The sequence below is a fragment of the Populus nigra genome, chromosome 3 (genome assembly GCF_951802175.1).
Source record: "Populus nigra chromosome 3, ddPopNigr1.1, whole genome shotgun sequence".
Lineage (NCBI taxonomy): Eukaryota > Viridiplantae > Streptophyta > Magnoliopsida > Malpighiales > Salicaceae > Populus > Populus nigra.
In genome coordinates, this window is record NC_084854.1 from 21,399,208 (window position 1) to 21,415,319 (window position 16,112).

A 16,112-nucleotide genomic window follows, 5' to 3' on the forward strand; every position below is an offset into this window, starting at 1 on the left:
AAAGAAGAGAAATAATAAAAAAAAAACAAAACACTGTGAATTACTATTATAATCCATAATGCAATGAGTGTTGGGTGAACAATGATTTTCCACGCATCCTTTAATTTTTATTACTTTATAAAGTTTAATACAATGATTTTTCTTTAAAACTATTTTTTCAACAATATAAAAAAAATAAACTATAAACAAATCAAGTTAAATTTAAAAAAACTCACCAAATCCATAAGTTTAATACAGTATTTGATTCACCTGCAGACGAAGCATTTCTACTTCTGCCTATGTCATGAATTAAATTGAGAGGTTTTCTATCTGCAGATGAAGCATTTCTACATCTGCCCATGTCATGAATTATATTGAGAGGTTTTCTAATAATTGTCTCCTTCGGAATTTTTTTCTTTATTCTTCAAACATGAACGACACAACCATTCATCAACCGGTATTCTTTTAACACGAGGACTGCAGCAAGATACATGAAATGAATCTTCACAATTATCACAAATTAGCATCTTTACCAGGGATTCTGCATGAAAACATTTTTTCCAAGAACTACTGCTATCACTACCACTACCATCACCAATTCTTTTAGCAGAAGCACAGAAATGAGTACTTATGTGACCATTGATTAAAGGTTTCAAGATTTTGTACTGCTACTCTTCTTCTTTACCTGAAATGTTATCTGTAACAAAATTTCCATTCGAAGAATCCAAACTTCGTGTACATTGATGATCCATCGTAACAAATTCTCTTATTGCCGAAAGAAAAAAATCATAGTATATTTGCTACATTCATTGACCATAACACAAATTTCAATTTCTGGTCCACCGTATACAGTTTCTATCTAAAATACTTCTTATTACACGTCTTAGATTTTATCTGGGTTTTGAAAGAAACTGATGAGAAGAGATTGTACAGTCGAAAGTGTAAAATCAAATCTACTAATCATGAAAGCTTTGCTCCTAGATCCCTTATAAAGTGTTGACGCAATGCTGATGAACCAGCACATTCCTCTGCCTGAATTCCCACAGATGATGAAGGTACTTGATTATCTCGCAAGTCTTACATCAAGACAACTGGAAGCAAGAAAGTATGAAATATTGTTTTGGTAGTCTAGTTGTTTGTTGCCTGTTGAACCAGTGGCCTGTGAGGTTTTGGAGCTGAAAAAAAGAAGTTATTATCGAGGGTCCAGTGAAGACAAATTCAATTAAAGATATGATGTTACTGTCTAAACTTTTCAGTGCTTAGCATATAATACTCGTAGGACTGTATAGATAAGCAAACAAGGTAGATGCATCCCCACCCACGCGACATGTTGGATTGATGAATGTGCATTGCAAAATGCTAAAGCTGACCTCAATATAATAATGGTGCATGGGTGGGTGGGTGTCCCAGTGGTTATCTCTCTTCCAAGAGGAGAAATGAGGTGAAAGTACATCATTTTTAATAATTTCTTCACAGTTCAGGGAATCGCCAACATCAAAGCATGCAAGAGATTATGACTGCAATACGCATCATATAATCAAATAATAATTGCTATGAGGGTGTGCAAAGTGCTAGTCATTTCAGACTCCAAAGTTGGTTTTGACATAATAATTACTAGAAGACATTCAAAATAATTGCCTTCCATTCATTTCACAAAATTCCAGTTCATGTGCCCATATGCATCATTATGGCTGTAGCTGGGCAATCGAGTTTCATACCATTGGGGTTCCCTTGTTCATAGAAACGTCGTAGAAGAGAGACTGCTTCAAGTGCCATTATTCCTCCAGTACATTTGAAATCTTTCCTTTGAGCAATGCCCCCACTGACAAAATGTGGAACATATTGTGCATGAATTCAATTGCACAATTCCCTAATAAATGGAAGATGTTTCTAAAAGACAATCTCTACCAAATAATTTAAGGACCTTGCACTGGGAACCAGACAAGCAGGGTATCACATAACAATAACCTAAAACTTCTACCATGAGTAGTCCATAACAAATTATACTTTTCGTTTGTAATAAAAATCTGAAAGCAGAGGTTTGATATTTAAATCCAAACCATAAAACACCCAAGTGACCCTAAGCATCATATTCCATCATCTGAACTATTCAGAATGAAAACTCTCTCTTTTAATTTTTCTTGATGTCAAGTGGCAGTAAGGTTCATATTCCATCATCATATTCATATTAGCTACTTTCTCTTTGGTATATGAATTTGTATCCTCCATTTCATCACATTATTCATTTGTGCAAAATGCACAAACAAGGCATATTTTTGAGGTCTGGTATGCATTATCCACTTATGAATGATCATGAACTAACAGAAATATGGTACATAGATATGTACCTATTAGGTAGTTTAGAGCTGCTACAATGCAATGACAATATTGATCCACAACCTCCAAATTTATCATTTGCGCATCCATAATATACTTCTTTTATACCTAAGTCAAGGGAACAGATTCAGCAGTAACTGATCAGACTAGCTGTAAATAAGAAAGTAAGTTAGCAATGATTGGAGTCTTGCCATTAAAGGAGAACCAACATACCAAGTATCGACAAGGCTGCAGCACACATTATACATGGTTCACATGTAACATAGAGACTGCATGTTGAAAACTTTTCAGCAACTTCTGACACTGAAAGTCCACTTTTTTGCCACTGTTCAAGAAGAATATCAATTGCTTCCATCTCTGCGTGTCTTGTAGCCTGCCATAAGAAATTAAGGGAAGTGCCACCTTATTAATGAATGCATGCTACCAAAGCTCCCCCATCAAAACCCCAACACAAACCTTCAAGGAGAGTACAAGAATACAGAGAAGGTAGATTTGATGTCTTTAATGCCTTCATATATATACTGTCTCTAATTCTTGTCCAAATCACATCAACCCTTTTTTTCTTCTTTTTGGAATAACACCAACCCAATTTACAACCACAAGTTACCAAGCTGAAATATAGGGCAATGTCCTAACTCACGACAAAGACTGGCTGTCTCTGTCTGATTGACCTCCAGATCCTAGTGGTGAAATTATTTAACACTAAGGAAAAAGAATTCAGCTTTCAAGAAACACTATTGAGGCCAAAGTAGTGAAAGCTAAACATATCCTGATATTTGGTTTGCTTGAGCCAGTGTTGTCAAGAGGTGCTGAGGCGCTCACCTAGGTACTCTAGGAGAGGCCAGACCCCAGTGCCTTTTATTTTTCCAGGCGAGGCAATTTAACTAGGCGCTCACCTGGAGTGCAAGCACCGGGCGCTGAAGCGAGTGCCTAGTCAAAATATATGTTCTATTTCCCCTTTTTTTAATTGATATGCGTTTTGACCTATTTGCCCATATTCTTTCTATTCACCACCAAAAATAATTTAAGGATGTCATTATAAAAGTAAAGAATAGGATTTAAAAAGACAAAAAAAGACCATCAAAATAGAGTTGAGGCACATTTGGCAGCCACACTTTTCCAAAGAATCAGTTACATTTTTTGTTTGTTTCTTCATTTATTTTATCTCTTCTTTTTCCTTTTTCACTTATGTAGTCAGCCACACTTTTCCAAAGAATCAGTTACATTTTTTGTTTGTTTCTTCATTTATTTTATCTCTTCTTTTTCCTTTTTCACTTATGTAGTCTCTCTCTCCATCTTATTTCTTCTTTACCTGTCTTCTTTTCTTTCTTTAAATATCCACGTGTTATGCTGCCGAAATTTTTACTTTTTTTTTTAATAGAAGAACATTTTTTTCAAATCTCAAGTTCATCACTCATCAAACTTCATAATTGATTTTTTTTTCTTGCCATGTTTATTGTGTCTGAAACTTCAGTTTATTCTCTTTTTTATTTATTTATTCAACTTAGTTTATTCCAAACTTTAGCATTTTAAGTTTAACTATTTTAATGTACTTGCTCTTTTAATTTTTTTTATTTTGTTTTTAAGGGTGAATAGTATAACTTTTTATGACTATGTTAAAACATTTTGAGTTTCACTTTGATTTTCTAATCTTAATTTTTAACATATATATATATATATATGTGTGTGTGTGTGTGTGTGTGTGTGTGTGTGTGTGTGTGTGTGTGTGATTTATATAGTATAATATTATACATATATTTTTTTTGAATTTATAGCATAGCGCCTTGTTTTATTCAGGCGAGCGCCTTGTTTTATTCAGGCGTGCGCCTGACACTTCAGGGGCTTGAGCTTTGGCTTAACTATGCAACATGGATATCTCAAAGTTTAGCTCAAATTTCAACTAAATTTGGGATCAGAAGCATTCCTAAGACCAATTAGACTGAGGTGCACATTTGCACTTGAATAGAAAGAAAGGACAGTTAAAAATGTTCATGCAACTAAACTATTAAATAATACAACTAAAGGACAATGTATGAGTTAAACCAAGCAAAAAGTTGATCAATTGGTAAGCTTACATTTCTTGTCTCTGTTGTTCGATTTCTCCCAGATGCAATGACCTTCCCATCTTCAACAATAACACAACTGGTCGAACATAACAATTTTACATAAGGTTTCATTCAATAACCCCACTGACTCTAAATGCAAAAACAAAATTAATCATTGGAAAATCAAAATTGTAACTTGGTTGCATCATTACAGACCAGTTGGTAGAAATATAAAGCGTGATACTTTAACCAGTAGATGGTACAACAAGGTCAGCTTAGTTGGATCAACATTTGGGATTGCAGCATGCTTAATTGCTTGGAGGCATTCACCCAGGTCATTTGATATAAATGCAAGAAAAATAATACAAGCCTATTACTCATTTTAGGGGTGAGCAAAACCGGTTCGGTTCGGTTTTTAACTAAAAAACTAACCAAAATCAAATTTTAAAAAACTTAAAAATTCAAACCGAAACCGAACCGAAACCGGTTCGAACCGACCGGTTTCGGTTCGGTTCGGTTTTTTAATAGAAAAACCGGAAAACCTGTCTTTGAAGTCGGGGCCTTTCTAGCCCCCTCGTCACCTAGTGGTTCCTCCATTTTTAAGCTAAACAAGCTTGCTTCTCAATTAACCACCACAACAACAAGACATCCTACTGTAATAATGGTCGAATTTAATTTATAAAAAAAAAACTAGAAATTTACATGCTAAAAGCGAAGAAGAAGATAAAGCGAAACATGTATCCTTAGATTCAAATGATGGCGCTTGGATCCAGAAACAAATGCAACTTCCTTAGCAAAACTCCTAGCTTCCTCTCCTCTCTGTGGATTCAAGTGGAAGGAATGTCCAAAGCCAAACAAGTAGATCTAGCTAGTGAAGGAATTGCAGCTGCAGCGTTTCAAAAACATGGAGTGGAGTGGAGTGCTTTACAAACCCCCCACAACAAATGACGAATGCCTTCCTGCTGTGGTCCTGTAGATGAAGATGGATTGATTTCGTTACAGATGTGAAATTGTGAATTGTGAGTTGGGGGAGCGGCTCAGGAGCAAGGAGAAGGACGGCTAGGGTTAAGAAAGATAACATGTTTTTTTTTGTATTTATACTATAGTACCCCTTAAACCGAACCGGTTCGGTTCGGTTGGGGTTTTTCCGGTTTCAGGTTTCTGAAACCGAAACCGAACCGAACCGAAAATTTTTACAAAAATTTTAATCGGTTTAATCGGTTTTTTTTTTCGGTTCGGTTTTTTCGGTTATTTTTTTCTCGGTTTTCTCGGTTTAATCGGTTTTTCGGTTTTTTTGCTCACCCCTAACTCATTTTCATTAATAGTCATGGATTTATTGAATATTTTCAAGCAAATTCTGCCCAGATATTTTGTAAATTTTGCTTACATGATGCTTGCACTTCCTTATTTTTGAGTTTTTCCCACTTACCATCTTAGGTTTTGGGTTTCCGATTTTTATGATCCGGTTATCCATATGATCAATGTGCTGAGATTGGGATTGTGGGATCTGAAACAAGGTCATGCTGGGGAATAAGGTGACAGACTACCAAGTGCCAAACTTGACATTAATCGAGGGAACCTTGGCCTAACAATTATGTCACCAAGAGATTTACGAGAAAAGACAAACAATCCAGCAGATTCCTGGCATGCTTTGTGCTCACATAATTGAGCTCAAATTTGAAGATGGGTAGAGATGAACTCAGGGTGCTAACTCTGTATACAAAGTCAGGCATGGGCCCAGCCCAACACGGCCTCACTTCATAATTTTGTCAAACTTAATCATTACTCAATTCCATCCAATGTCACAAAGGACATCATAATGTTTTTCATAGAACAAGACCTGACTATGAAACATTCCCAACTGATTAGAAGAAAACGCTTTTAGCCATAGAATCCCAACAATTAAATTGGACACCACATTGAAAGGAACACCAAGCAGTGAAAACAATGTTGTATAAGGTTACTGACCTAAAATAATATTCGGGATAGCTCAATAATTAAAATGGCCGACCTAAAAGGCTAAGGTTTCAGAGTTGCTCAGTGGCAAATCTTCAGTTGGTGAATCGCATTACAATTGTTAAAGCTTAAAACTCTATCAACATTCAAATAAAATATAAAAAACATGAATACAATAACCTGAACTTTTTCTTATCCTACATTTTAGTCACTTATAAGGTTGAGTTCATGTCTAGGTCATTGAAAATAAATATACAAAAGCAAAAGGCAAGTACGGTAGCCACATTTTATACTATGTCATAAGAACTTATTATACAAGGTATCATTGCATTCACTAGCAAAGATGCAAAAGCTCATAAAATAAAATTTTAACTCATTGAACAAGCGATATGGCTCCACAAATCCAATGATATAGATTACTCAAGAAAGTATTTTGAAAGATTAACATTATTACTAGAAAAATAATCATAGGATAAAGCTTACCCGACTGGCACTTCAAGGTTGTTCAGAGCATCTTTCGCCTGTTGCACCAAAAAGAAGAAATAAATTAAACCCAGAAACGTAAACAAAAATCTAAATTGAAAGCAATAAAAAAGCATTCCCTGGTTACGCTTTTGCCTAATATAATCATCTCCGTTAACACAAAGGTTTGCATGGATTACCTGTTCTATAGCGAGCTCCATGAATGCCAAAGTCTCAGAAGAACACCCTTCTTCCACATGAGAATCCATCTATGAAATACTCAAATAGAGAAATCACCAAAAGAATCAATAAGAACTCAAGTCTGTTGGTTTTTCAGTGATGTGTTTAACTTGTTTGTTAAAATGCCTAAACAAAATTACAAGCTTTGAAGCTTCCAGTTTGGCTAGTTCAAGTGTTTGTTGTTAGCATCTCAGTGAGGTGTTTCTTTATGAGGATTTAGAATGGTCTATAACCTTGAATTTAATAACAAGAAAAATATATGATAATTAAATAAAGCAAAATTGAGAATAACAAGAAAAATACCAAAAAAGATTGAAACTTTAGTGAGAATTTCTGGTCTATAACCTTGAATTCAAGTGGGATTTTCAATCCAACAAATATAAGATAATTAAACAAAGTAAAAATTGAGAATTCCAAAGACAAAAATTTTTTAAAAAAATCAGCACTAGTAACTAGGGAATTCAAAGAAAATCCTGGAATTTGGAGGAAACCGTGTAGAATTAGGTGAACTGCTAGAAAAGCTAAAAGATTCCACCTTTTTGGTGATGTAATTGTGAAGTAACAAAAACCCTAAAAAGTACAACAAGCGAGAAAAGTATCAATTATTTCTGTAGAGGAAAAGGAGAAAAGGGTCAAGAGTAAAAAGAATATTTTAAAAAGAGGAGGAACCTAGAACCATATAAAAAAAAATCCCTTTATAAAATCAAACCCCATTTTACTAATCTTAAAGAGAATAAAGATAATCCTGATGGATTGAGAGCAACATATAACCCTTGTAACCTAAACAATTATGAAGGAAGAAAAGGTGCCTAAAAGAAAATGGAAATAACCATCTATGCATAATGCAAACGAAAACAGATTATCATGAATGGTTATGCAAGGACAACATGTTTGTGCATGGGCATTCCAATAGTCTGATTACAAGTTCACACACAACAGATCTACCACAATGAACATCAACAGTTAGGGGGGGGGGGGGGGGGGGAGTCCAAAGCAAACTCTTCTGGTTCCTGTAAAAGCTTCTAAAGGATAAACACAAGCTTCTAAAGGATAAACACTTGGAAAGATAGCACTTTCAAATTGATGCTTCACACTGGACTCGGCAAAATTAAGAAATGGGCTCCACAACATGTTATGACATGCATTGTACTTATCCATAAACATGTGTTGGTTACAGAGGCAAATAAGACTTGGAATTGGAGTGGTTCTGGAAACAAGCAATAAAAATTAGGCTCACTGCAATAAAAAGAAGATTTTCAAGCAATGAAAATTCCATTAATCTATTTCCAATAGTCTGATCACAAATTCACACACAACAGTTTATGTCCGTGACAAGAACAACAATCAGGCTGTGTGAAGCGTTCTTGCATAAAAAATCATTCTTCTCTTTCTTGTATATGCATAAGAAGAAGAAAATAAATGAAATGAAATATAAAATTGCAGTTTACTTATGATTTATGCGGTATTTGACATTGAGGTTAAACCTGGTTTTCGTGAAATTTTTTTAAAAAAATTGCTTCAAATTAATTTTTTTTAGTGTTTTTTTTATTGTTTTGATATACCAGTATAAAAATGAATTTAAAAAAATAAAAAATAAAAACACTATTTTTATATATTTTCAAGTAAAAAACATTTAAAAAAAATCCAGCACCCCACTCTCAAACACCCTCTCAGAGCTATAGGTCAAGAGCTGGTTTGTCTAGGTCTGCGTATACAGAAACAGAGAGACAACCAGAGCAAGTTTCAATAACATACTCCTGCAAACACGTTTCAAAATTGAATTTCAATAAGCTAAACACTGAAAAGAAATCAACTCAAACAAAAATAAAGACAAACCATTACCATCATAATTACAAGGTCTACTAATTTGGTAAAAAAGATCAATAAATAAACCAACCAAAACCCAGTTTTAAACACATACGTAGCATTCAAAAGGTAAACCTTTCATCCAAGAAGGACCACCTTTTACCTCTCTCTCACTTGCTCCACAAAAAAAAAATGGATATTTTAAGCCTGCCCAAGTCAATTATATTCTACAAGCAGAAAAAAAACTTTAATGTGCAGCACTTCTTTTTGAAAAGCAAAGCATGACTAATCAGGCAATTGGCCCATTTGGCAAATAATCATGTGATAGAAAGGACAATGTGCTAAATAATGTTTGCAATTCAATTTGGAAAGTAAATTTTGGGACTGACCTAAGCGAGAGGGGTGGTTGCTGGCTGCGCTGCGCGAGATAGAGGGAGGAGGGTGGCGCCGGATTTTACGAGTTAAATCGCGATTTTGACACCAATGCTCACAACAGTTTCTCTCTCCTCTCAGTGCACGTTCTTGTTGATTTCGGCCTCCACCACCACCCTTAGCCACCACAAACGAGGTCCAAGCGTAAAAACTATGTATTGAAAACTGTGAAGAGAAGAAAAAAGAAGAGCTGAAATTGAATATATTTCAAGCTTGAATTGAAGGTTCGTTCAAGAAGAAGAAGCAAATTGGGTGAAATGAAGAAGGCATTGGCGGAATTAGGGATTCGATTTCTACGGGATTTCTCTTTTTTTCTTTCAAATTCTTCTCTTCTTACTTATCCCCGACTTTCCGAGCGTAGTTTGTAGTCTGAACATTTCAATACAGCCTCGTGGATGCCTGTCTTCGGAACCGATGATTTTTACCTCTGTTCAAAACGACGTCGTTAATAAAAAATGAGTTCATCCTTGGGTCAACCGCTGGTCACCTAGGTTTGACCATGCGAATTTCCTAGGAGCTATTCTAATGAACCCGAAACGGTCTAGAACCCGGGTCTACTAGTTCTTGGGTTGACCCACTGGTTGGTGCAAGTTTTAAAACATTGAATAAGACTACCTATGATATAATTGTGAGGTGTTTTTTTTAGGTCTGCTCTTTATTGAAAACCTAAGAAATTAAGAAAGGACAAATATATTCCCTTTAAAAGTATTTATATTTTATTAAATTATTTCTCGCGGAGGATAAATAATGCCTTATTAAACTATTCACGTTAGTATTTATAAAGAATTTTGACAACTGTTAATTTCCATGAAAAATATCTATGGATTTATTTATCATTAAATCAATAAATTCTTAAAACAGGTGACGAAGATGTCACTCTACGAGTTTATAATGAAAATAATCCACTTGAAATAACTAATGATGGCAGATAATTTGACAAGTTTTTTTTTTTGGAGTATAGTTGTAATTGATTTTTAAAGTGTTTTTTGTGCTGAAATACATTAAAATATTATTTTTTTTATTTTTAAAAAATTATTTTTAAAATCAATATATTAAAATGATTTAAAATTTATAAAAAAAATTAAAATTAATTTTTTAAAAAATATAAATATAACCGCGTTTTCATGGGCCGAAGACTCCTTGGCTCCAACTTTTTTGCAACAAAGAAAGTCATGGCGTCCTTGTTTTCGCAATGGAAGAGTAAAGCCAGCATATTGAATAATATTGGTGCATACACATGCACTTCGATTACGAACTCAAATTGATGAGCCAATTGAGACGAAATTAGGTGCCGATAAGAGCATTAATGGGAGTAGATTGCGTTTTTTCTCATGATATTCATGTGATTTTGCACATGATTTTGGTTATTGCGAACGGCAATGCCTTGTGCTCTATGTATTTTGATCTCATCTTTTTTTTATAATAAGAATTTCATTAGAGGTTTGGAAATATAGTAATTTTAAAATATTTTTTTGTTTAAAAATATATTAAAATAATATATTTTTTATTTTTTAAAAAATATTTTTAACATTAACACATCAAAATAATTTAAAAACACTATAAAAATTATATTTTATAGTGTTTTGCGTTTGCAGTGAAAGTGAAACAAACGCTGCAAGGTGTTTGGTAACAAACCAAATCATATTTTATGTTGCGGGATCCACTAAAAAATTAAGTTTGAAACGTAGTTTTTATACAGAAGTTTTTATATGTTTTTTAACAGAGTTTTGTAAAAATTCCTAGAATCCTGTTTATTTTTGCATTTCAAAAATATTTTTAAAAAAATTTTAAATTTTTTTATTTTTTTCTTTGCTTCAAATTAATATTTTTAGTGTTTTTAAATCATTTTGATATGCTGATATCAAAAATAATTTTTAAAAAATAAAAAAAATTATATTATTGTAATACATTTCCGAATAAAAAATACTTTAAAAAACAACAAACTTCCCAAACACAACTAATTACCAAACATTTTTTACATATTTTTTACTGCACATAAAACTTTAACCACATTTATCGTAGCACAAACTCACGTTCAAGAACAGAAAATCGGTTCCTCTCTCTCTCTTAGTTTGTATTAAGTTTCTTAATCATAACTAAAAGAATTGAAAAAGAAAAGAGAGTTAATTTGTACTTTGTATTAATATTGAACCATCAAGAGCCTCTTAGCTGCTAAATGATCGATGCTAATCGATAACTTTCTTGAACCAAAAAAAAAAAACTCAAGCAGCATCTTTCCAAAAACTAGAAAACAAAGAGAAAATATAGAGCCTAGGCGAAAAAAACTCGTCGGCCATACTTCTATATCCTCCTCTCCCTAACCAGCCTCCATCTCCTCGGGTTTTAGCGCAGAAGATGAAAAGAAAGCAAGTAAATAATGCAAAACAAAAGATACCATCATCAAAGCAGTGGTGATGATGATGATGTTCACAGCTTCTTCTTCTTCTCTTGTTCATCACTTCTTGGATTCGGCCTTCTCACAAATCTTCCCTGTAACGTTTCAAGAATCATAAATTAGAGTAGAGAAGAAGGTTCAAGCTACCCTTTTATTTTTAGTAAATTCAAGAAAAGGGCTAATTTCTTGCAGAAAGAACTGCCAGTTTAACAAAAGACTAGCAAATATTTTTTAGGGGTTAGGGGCAATGGCACCCCCAGACTTTGAAAAATCTTATATTTTAATTCTAAGATCTTGAATTTCTTTAATCATTTCCTTCAATTTAATTTAAAGTTTATTTTATATGAAATATATGTTTTGCATCCCAAAAGTTACACTAAAATATGATAAGCTATTTGAATAATTTATCATAGACTTATTTATCATCATATATTAAGAAGTTCTCTTTATTATTTTTCAAAATAATTTTTATATACGAAAATATATTAAAATAATAATTTTTTTATATTTTAAAAATATTTTTTTTTTAAAAAAAAAGGAAAGCTAGAAGTAATATAGAAGATATACCATCAACCTCCCACTGTCCACTTTTCAGGGTATAATTAACTGAAATCACCAAGAGAGTGATCTCAGCAAAAAGAAAGTACATAACATGGAGTAAGGAAAAGAAAAGAAGCGTACCTTCATTCTGGGCCGTTGATCAGCGTTGACTTTTCTGACCTGGTATCTGATCTTCTTAGAGAAAAGGCGTGTACGCCGCTTTTCTCTGTAGCGCAGGACGCTAGCTTCTCTCATTCCATTCTCTGAGAATAAATCAATCTGTGCCAGCCTGGCCTGCCGCAAAAATAAATAAATAAAAACAAATTAGAACCTTCAAAACCCATGAAATAATCACAACTTCCTATCCCTTCAGCCTCATTTATTACTAATTAACACAAATAATTCCTAATAAATGTTAGGGATTTAGAACATCTAGTGGCAATTCGAATAAATTGAATAATCCCACAACAATTATTGCGAGAAAATTAATTTTGAACAAATTAAAATAGTTAATATAGTTATACAATAAGGCCACCACAGTATGCCTCGACCTAAATGCCACGCAAGCAAAAACAAATCTTGGGTCAACAAATTGAATTGCCTGCTCGGCAAAATTGAGTTTGATTGTTTCAAAAAACAAAAACAAAGCAAACGTTAAAAAAAGGCTACTACTTTATCACACGGAATCAAGGCCAGCATCATTAAAAAGAAAGGGAGTTGGTTAGAGCAATAATATTCAAAAAAAAAAAAAGAATAATCATATTTAAAGCTTCTCAAAAAAGAAAAAAAAAGAATAATTAAGGTCCCACTAATTAACAAAAGGTCGTAGCATGAGCACCGTTGGCTGGATTATTATTGGTAATCGTAGGTAGCTATTTCCGAAAAAAATTCTTTATGCTTTTTTATTTTCTTAAAATCTCAAAAACAATAAAATACTCAAAAAAATCAAAGCGTATGTAAAATATCAACTTAAAAGATTAAAATTAAAACTATATATTAAAAATTGGCACCACCTTAATGGCATGTAGCGAAAACTACAACTATTTTACTAAACACATTTATAACCTAACCAATTAATTAATCTATTAAAGTGTGAAACTTTTTTTTTCCATGTGAAATTCATTTCCCGGCAGGAGATGAGAAACATACAGAGACATCATTTCCTTCAGCACACCCCATACTTTCGTCGGAAAATGGCGAGCCACGGTCGGACCACTCGCTCAAGACATGGTCGTAATTCAATTTCAATATCAACCCTTGACTGGATTGTGGAATAGAATTCTCCTTGACTGGATTTTCATCTTTCAACTCCACCTTCTTCTCTTCCATCACAGCTGGTTTCTCCACTCTCTTTTTCTTCTTTTCGCTGCTCGAATTGGGTTTCATTTTCATCTTTGGTTTTGGCTTTGGCTTTGGAATTGAATTGCATTCTGGACCATTGTTGTTATTGGCTTTTGCGGTGGCGGCCACGGTGGTGGTGAGTGTTGGAGAGATTTGTAACATATCAACAATCGGAAAATCCCACCAATTTCCTTCATCAACATGCCTCAAAGCTCTAACACCTCTTCTCATTGCAATCCCATGACCATAGTGTGATTTCCCGTCAAAATTATATCCCATTGAACTCCCATACCAAGAATTCATTTGACCACCAAAACTAGAACTAATGCCATTAGGCACCTCGTCAGCCATTTCATCGCCTGCACTTAAATGCCCCATAATACTATCAATACCCTCCTCAAATTCCTCATCAAGAATGGATTCCGCGTCGAAATCCTCGTCGAGTCCATCACACAATTCCACTGAATTCCCGTGGAAATCAACTTCCCCGCTGCTCTGGCAAGAGGACTTATCTGTAAAATTCGCAAATTTCGACTCGTTTCCATAACTGGGCTTTCCTCGGATTGGTTGGTGAATTAGGAATCCAGAGTTGTCGAAGACGCGAAAAGGCAATAACAAGTCGGAGGATTGGTCAAGGAGGAGACTGTTGTCCTGGGGTTTGGTGAATTTGCTAGATTTTGTGAGGTGTTTGGTGGAGAAAATGTTTGGATAGGCAGTGGAAAGAAGAGCAGCTGCTTCATTGTAAGTTTGATTAGGCCTTTTACGAGGAGTTCTTGATTTTCTTGTTGAGATTGCTAACGGCGAATTACTAGATTCAGAGATAGTTGAAGATGGTGAAGATGAGTGTGATGTTCTTGTTGAGGAAATAGATGAGGATTTGACTATTTCTAAATCAAATCCATAGGTTCTACCACCTCCACTTATACATGGAGAAGACATTTTAAAGGCGACAATAACAAGAAAAATACCAAAAAAGACTGAAACTTTATTGAGAATTTCAGGTCTGTAGCCTTGAATCCAAGTGGGATTTCAATCCAACAAATATAAGATCATTAAATAAAGTAAAACTGAGAATTCCAAAGACTAAAAAAAAGATTAGTACTAGTAACTAGGGAATTCAAGGAAAAACCTGGAATTTGGAGGAACCCGTGTAGAATTAGGTGAACTGCTAGAAAAAGCTAAAAGATTCCACCTTTTTGATGATGTATTTTTGAAGTAACAAAAACCCTAAAACCCTAAAAAGTACAACGAACTAGAAAAAGTATCAATTATTTCTGTAGCTTAAGAAAAGGCCAAGAATGTTATACAAAAGAGGAAGAACCTAGAACCATATTAAAACAAAAGGAAATCCCTTTTTAACATCAAACCCCATTTTTAAAAACCCATATGAAGGAAAAAGAAAAAGAAAAGAAGAAAATAGTAAAAGAGTTCAGCTTTTCTTATTCTCTGACTAAAAAACAAGGGGTTCCTAGAACCCCATGAAAAACCCAGATTCGGTAGCTAACATGAGAGTTGGTTAAGGAAAAGATTGCATAAGAAAGGAAAGCTAACCAATAAGTGAAGAAAAAACTGTAGTCCAGAAACTGATAAATTTAGGATATAAAGAGAATAAAAATGAATAAAACAAGAAAAGGGAAGAGATTTTAATTTGTGGGCACAGCCGGAGCCAAGTTGCTAGCAAGAAGGTCACGAGTAGAGGCAGATAGAAAGAAAAAGATCTGCTGATACATGGCAAAAGCACAGAGAGACAGAGTGCCACCCTCTGGGCTGGACTGAGAAGTTAAGGGATGAGATTAGAAGAGAACAGGGGAAGAGACAATGCCAGTTCCCGCTGCGGGACCATTCCTTTTCGTTTGCTCTCTCTCCTTCCAATTATTTTGTCATGCTTATTTACATCATTGGCCCTCTCCTTATTTGTTGGCTTAAAATTAATTAATCCCTATTTCACAACCAAGATCTAAACTACTACTTATTAATCTTACAATCAGAGGAAAATAATGATGATAGTTGTGATCTTCCAACGCCCTAACTCATATGACTTTCTTTCTTTTTCTTTTTTTTAATTGTTTTTCTTTTTTTGAAGATTTTAAAGTAAGAAAGTACAAGTATATTTGTATGGTATACCTAATTGTTTTATTTTAAGAAAAAATTAAAAAGAATTTGATGGTCAGAAACCAATTCCCTCCTCCTAAAAGTGATTTTAGCATACAAGAATCCCATTTTACTATGTATTTTTCACAACTACTTCAAACGTGTTTGGCAATGTGGTTGCGGGCGTTTTTCAAATAGCTTTTCATGCCGGAATGCATGCCAATGATATTTTTTTATTTTTTAAAAATTATTTTTGATATCAGCACATCAAAACGATCCAAAAGGTACAAACCGCACTCAATTTTAGCAAAAAAAAATTTAATTTTGATGAAACGCAGTTACAAACATAATATCAAACGGTGTCTAAGTTCAAAGGGTATACGCAAAAGTTAAAAAAACAGATCACAAGAGATATAGGATAATAGATGCGTTTATTTTTGTATTTAAAAAGTATTTTTTTTAGATTAAAATTTTATTTTATTTTTATT

At 33.9% G+C, this 16,112-nt stretch overlaps 2 protein-coding genes across 3 annotated transcripts; both read right to left on the reverse strand.

Moving 5' to 3' along the window:
• Window positions 1-723: 723 nt before the first annotated feature.
• Window positions 724-8,982, reverse strand: LOC133690337 (tRNA-specific adenosine deaminase TAD2). Its single transcript, XM_062110591.1, has 8 exons — window positions 8,941-8,982; window positions 6,980-7,048; window positions 6,801-6,838; window positions 4,392-4,458; window positions 2,530-2,689; window positions 2,328-2,424; window positions 1,698-1,801; window positions 724-1,154 (listed from the first exon to the last, which is right to left on the reverse strand). Exons 1-8 carry the CDS (start codon window positions 8,965-8,967, stop codon window positions 1,108-1,110), a joined length of 609 nt encoding a protein of 202 aa, XP_061966575.1. The 5' UTR covers window positions 8,968-8,982; the 3' UTR covers window positions 724-1,107.
• Window positions 8,983-11,362: 2,380 nt separating this feature from the next.
• LOC133689565 (protein CHLOROPLAST IMPORT APPARATUS 2-like) lies at window positions 11,363-15,361 on the reverse strand. 2 transcript variants are annotated; one of them, XM_062109464.1, is made up of 3 exons: window positions 13,342-15,361; window positions 12,334-12,486; window positions 11,363-11,747 (listed from the first exon to the last, which is right to left on the reverse strand). In XM_062109464.1, the coding sequence occupies exons 1-3, from the start codon at window positions 14,470-14,472 to the stop codon at window positions 11,685-11,687; spliced, it is 1,347 nt and encodes a 448-aa protein (XP_061965448.1). In that variant the 5' UTR covers window positions 14,473-15,361; the 3' UTR covers window positions 11,363-11,684. The 2 variants fall into 2 exon arrangements, with proteins under 2 accessions (XP_061965448.1, XP_061965449.1); XM_062109465.1 differs by lacking the exon at window positions 11,363-11,747 and having other exon boundaries at window positions 12,335-12,481.
• Between the last annotated feature and the right edge of the window lie 751 nt (window positions 15,362-16,112).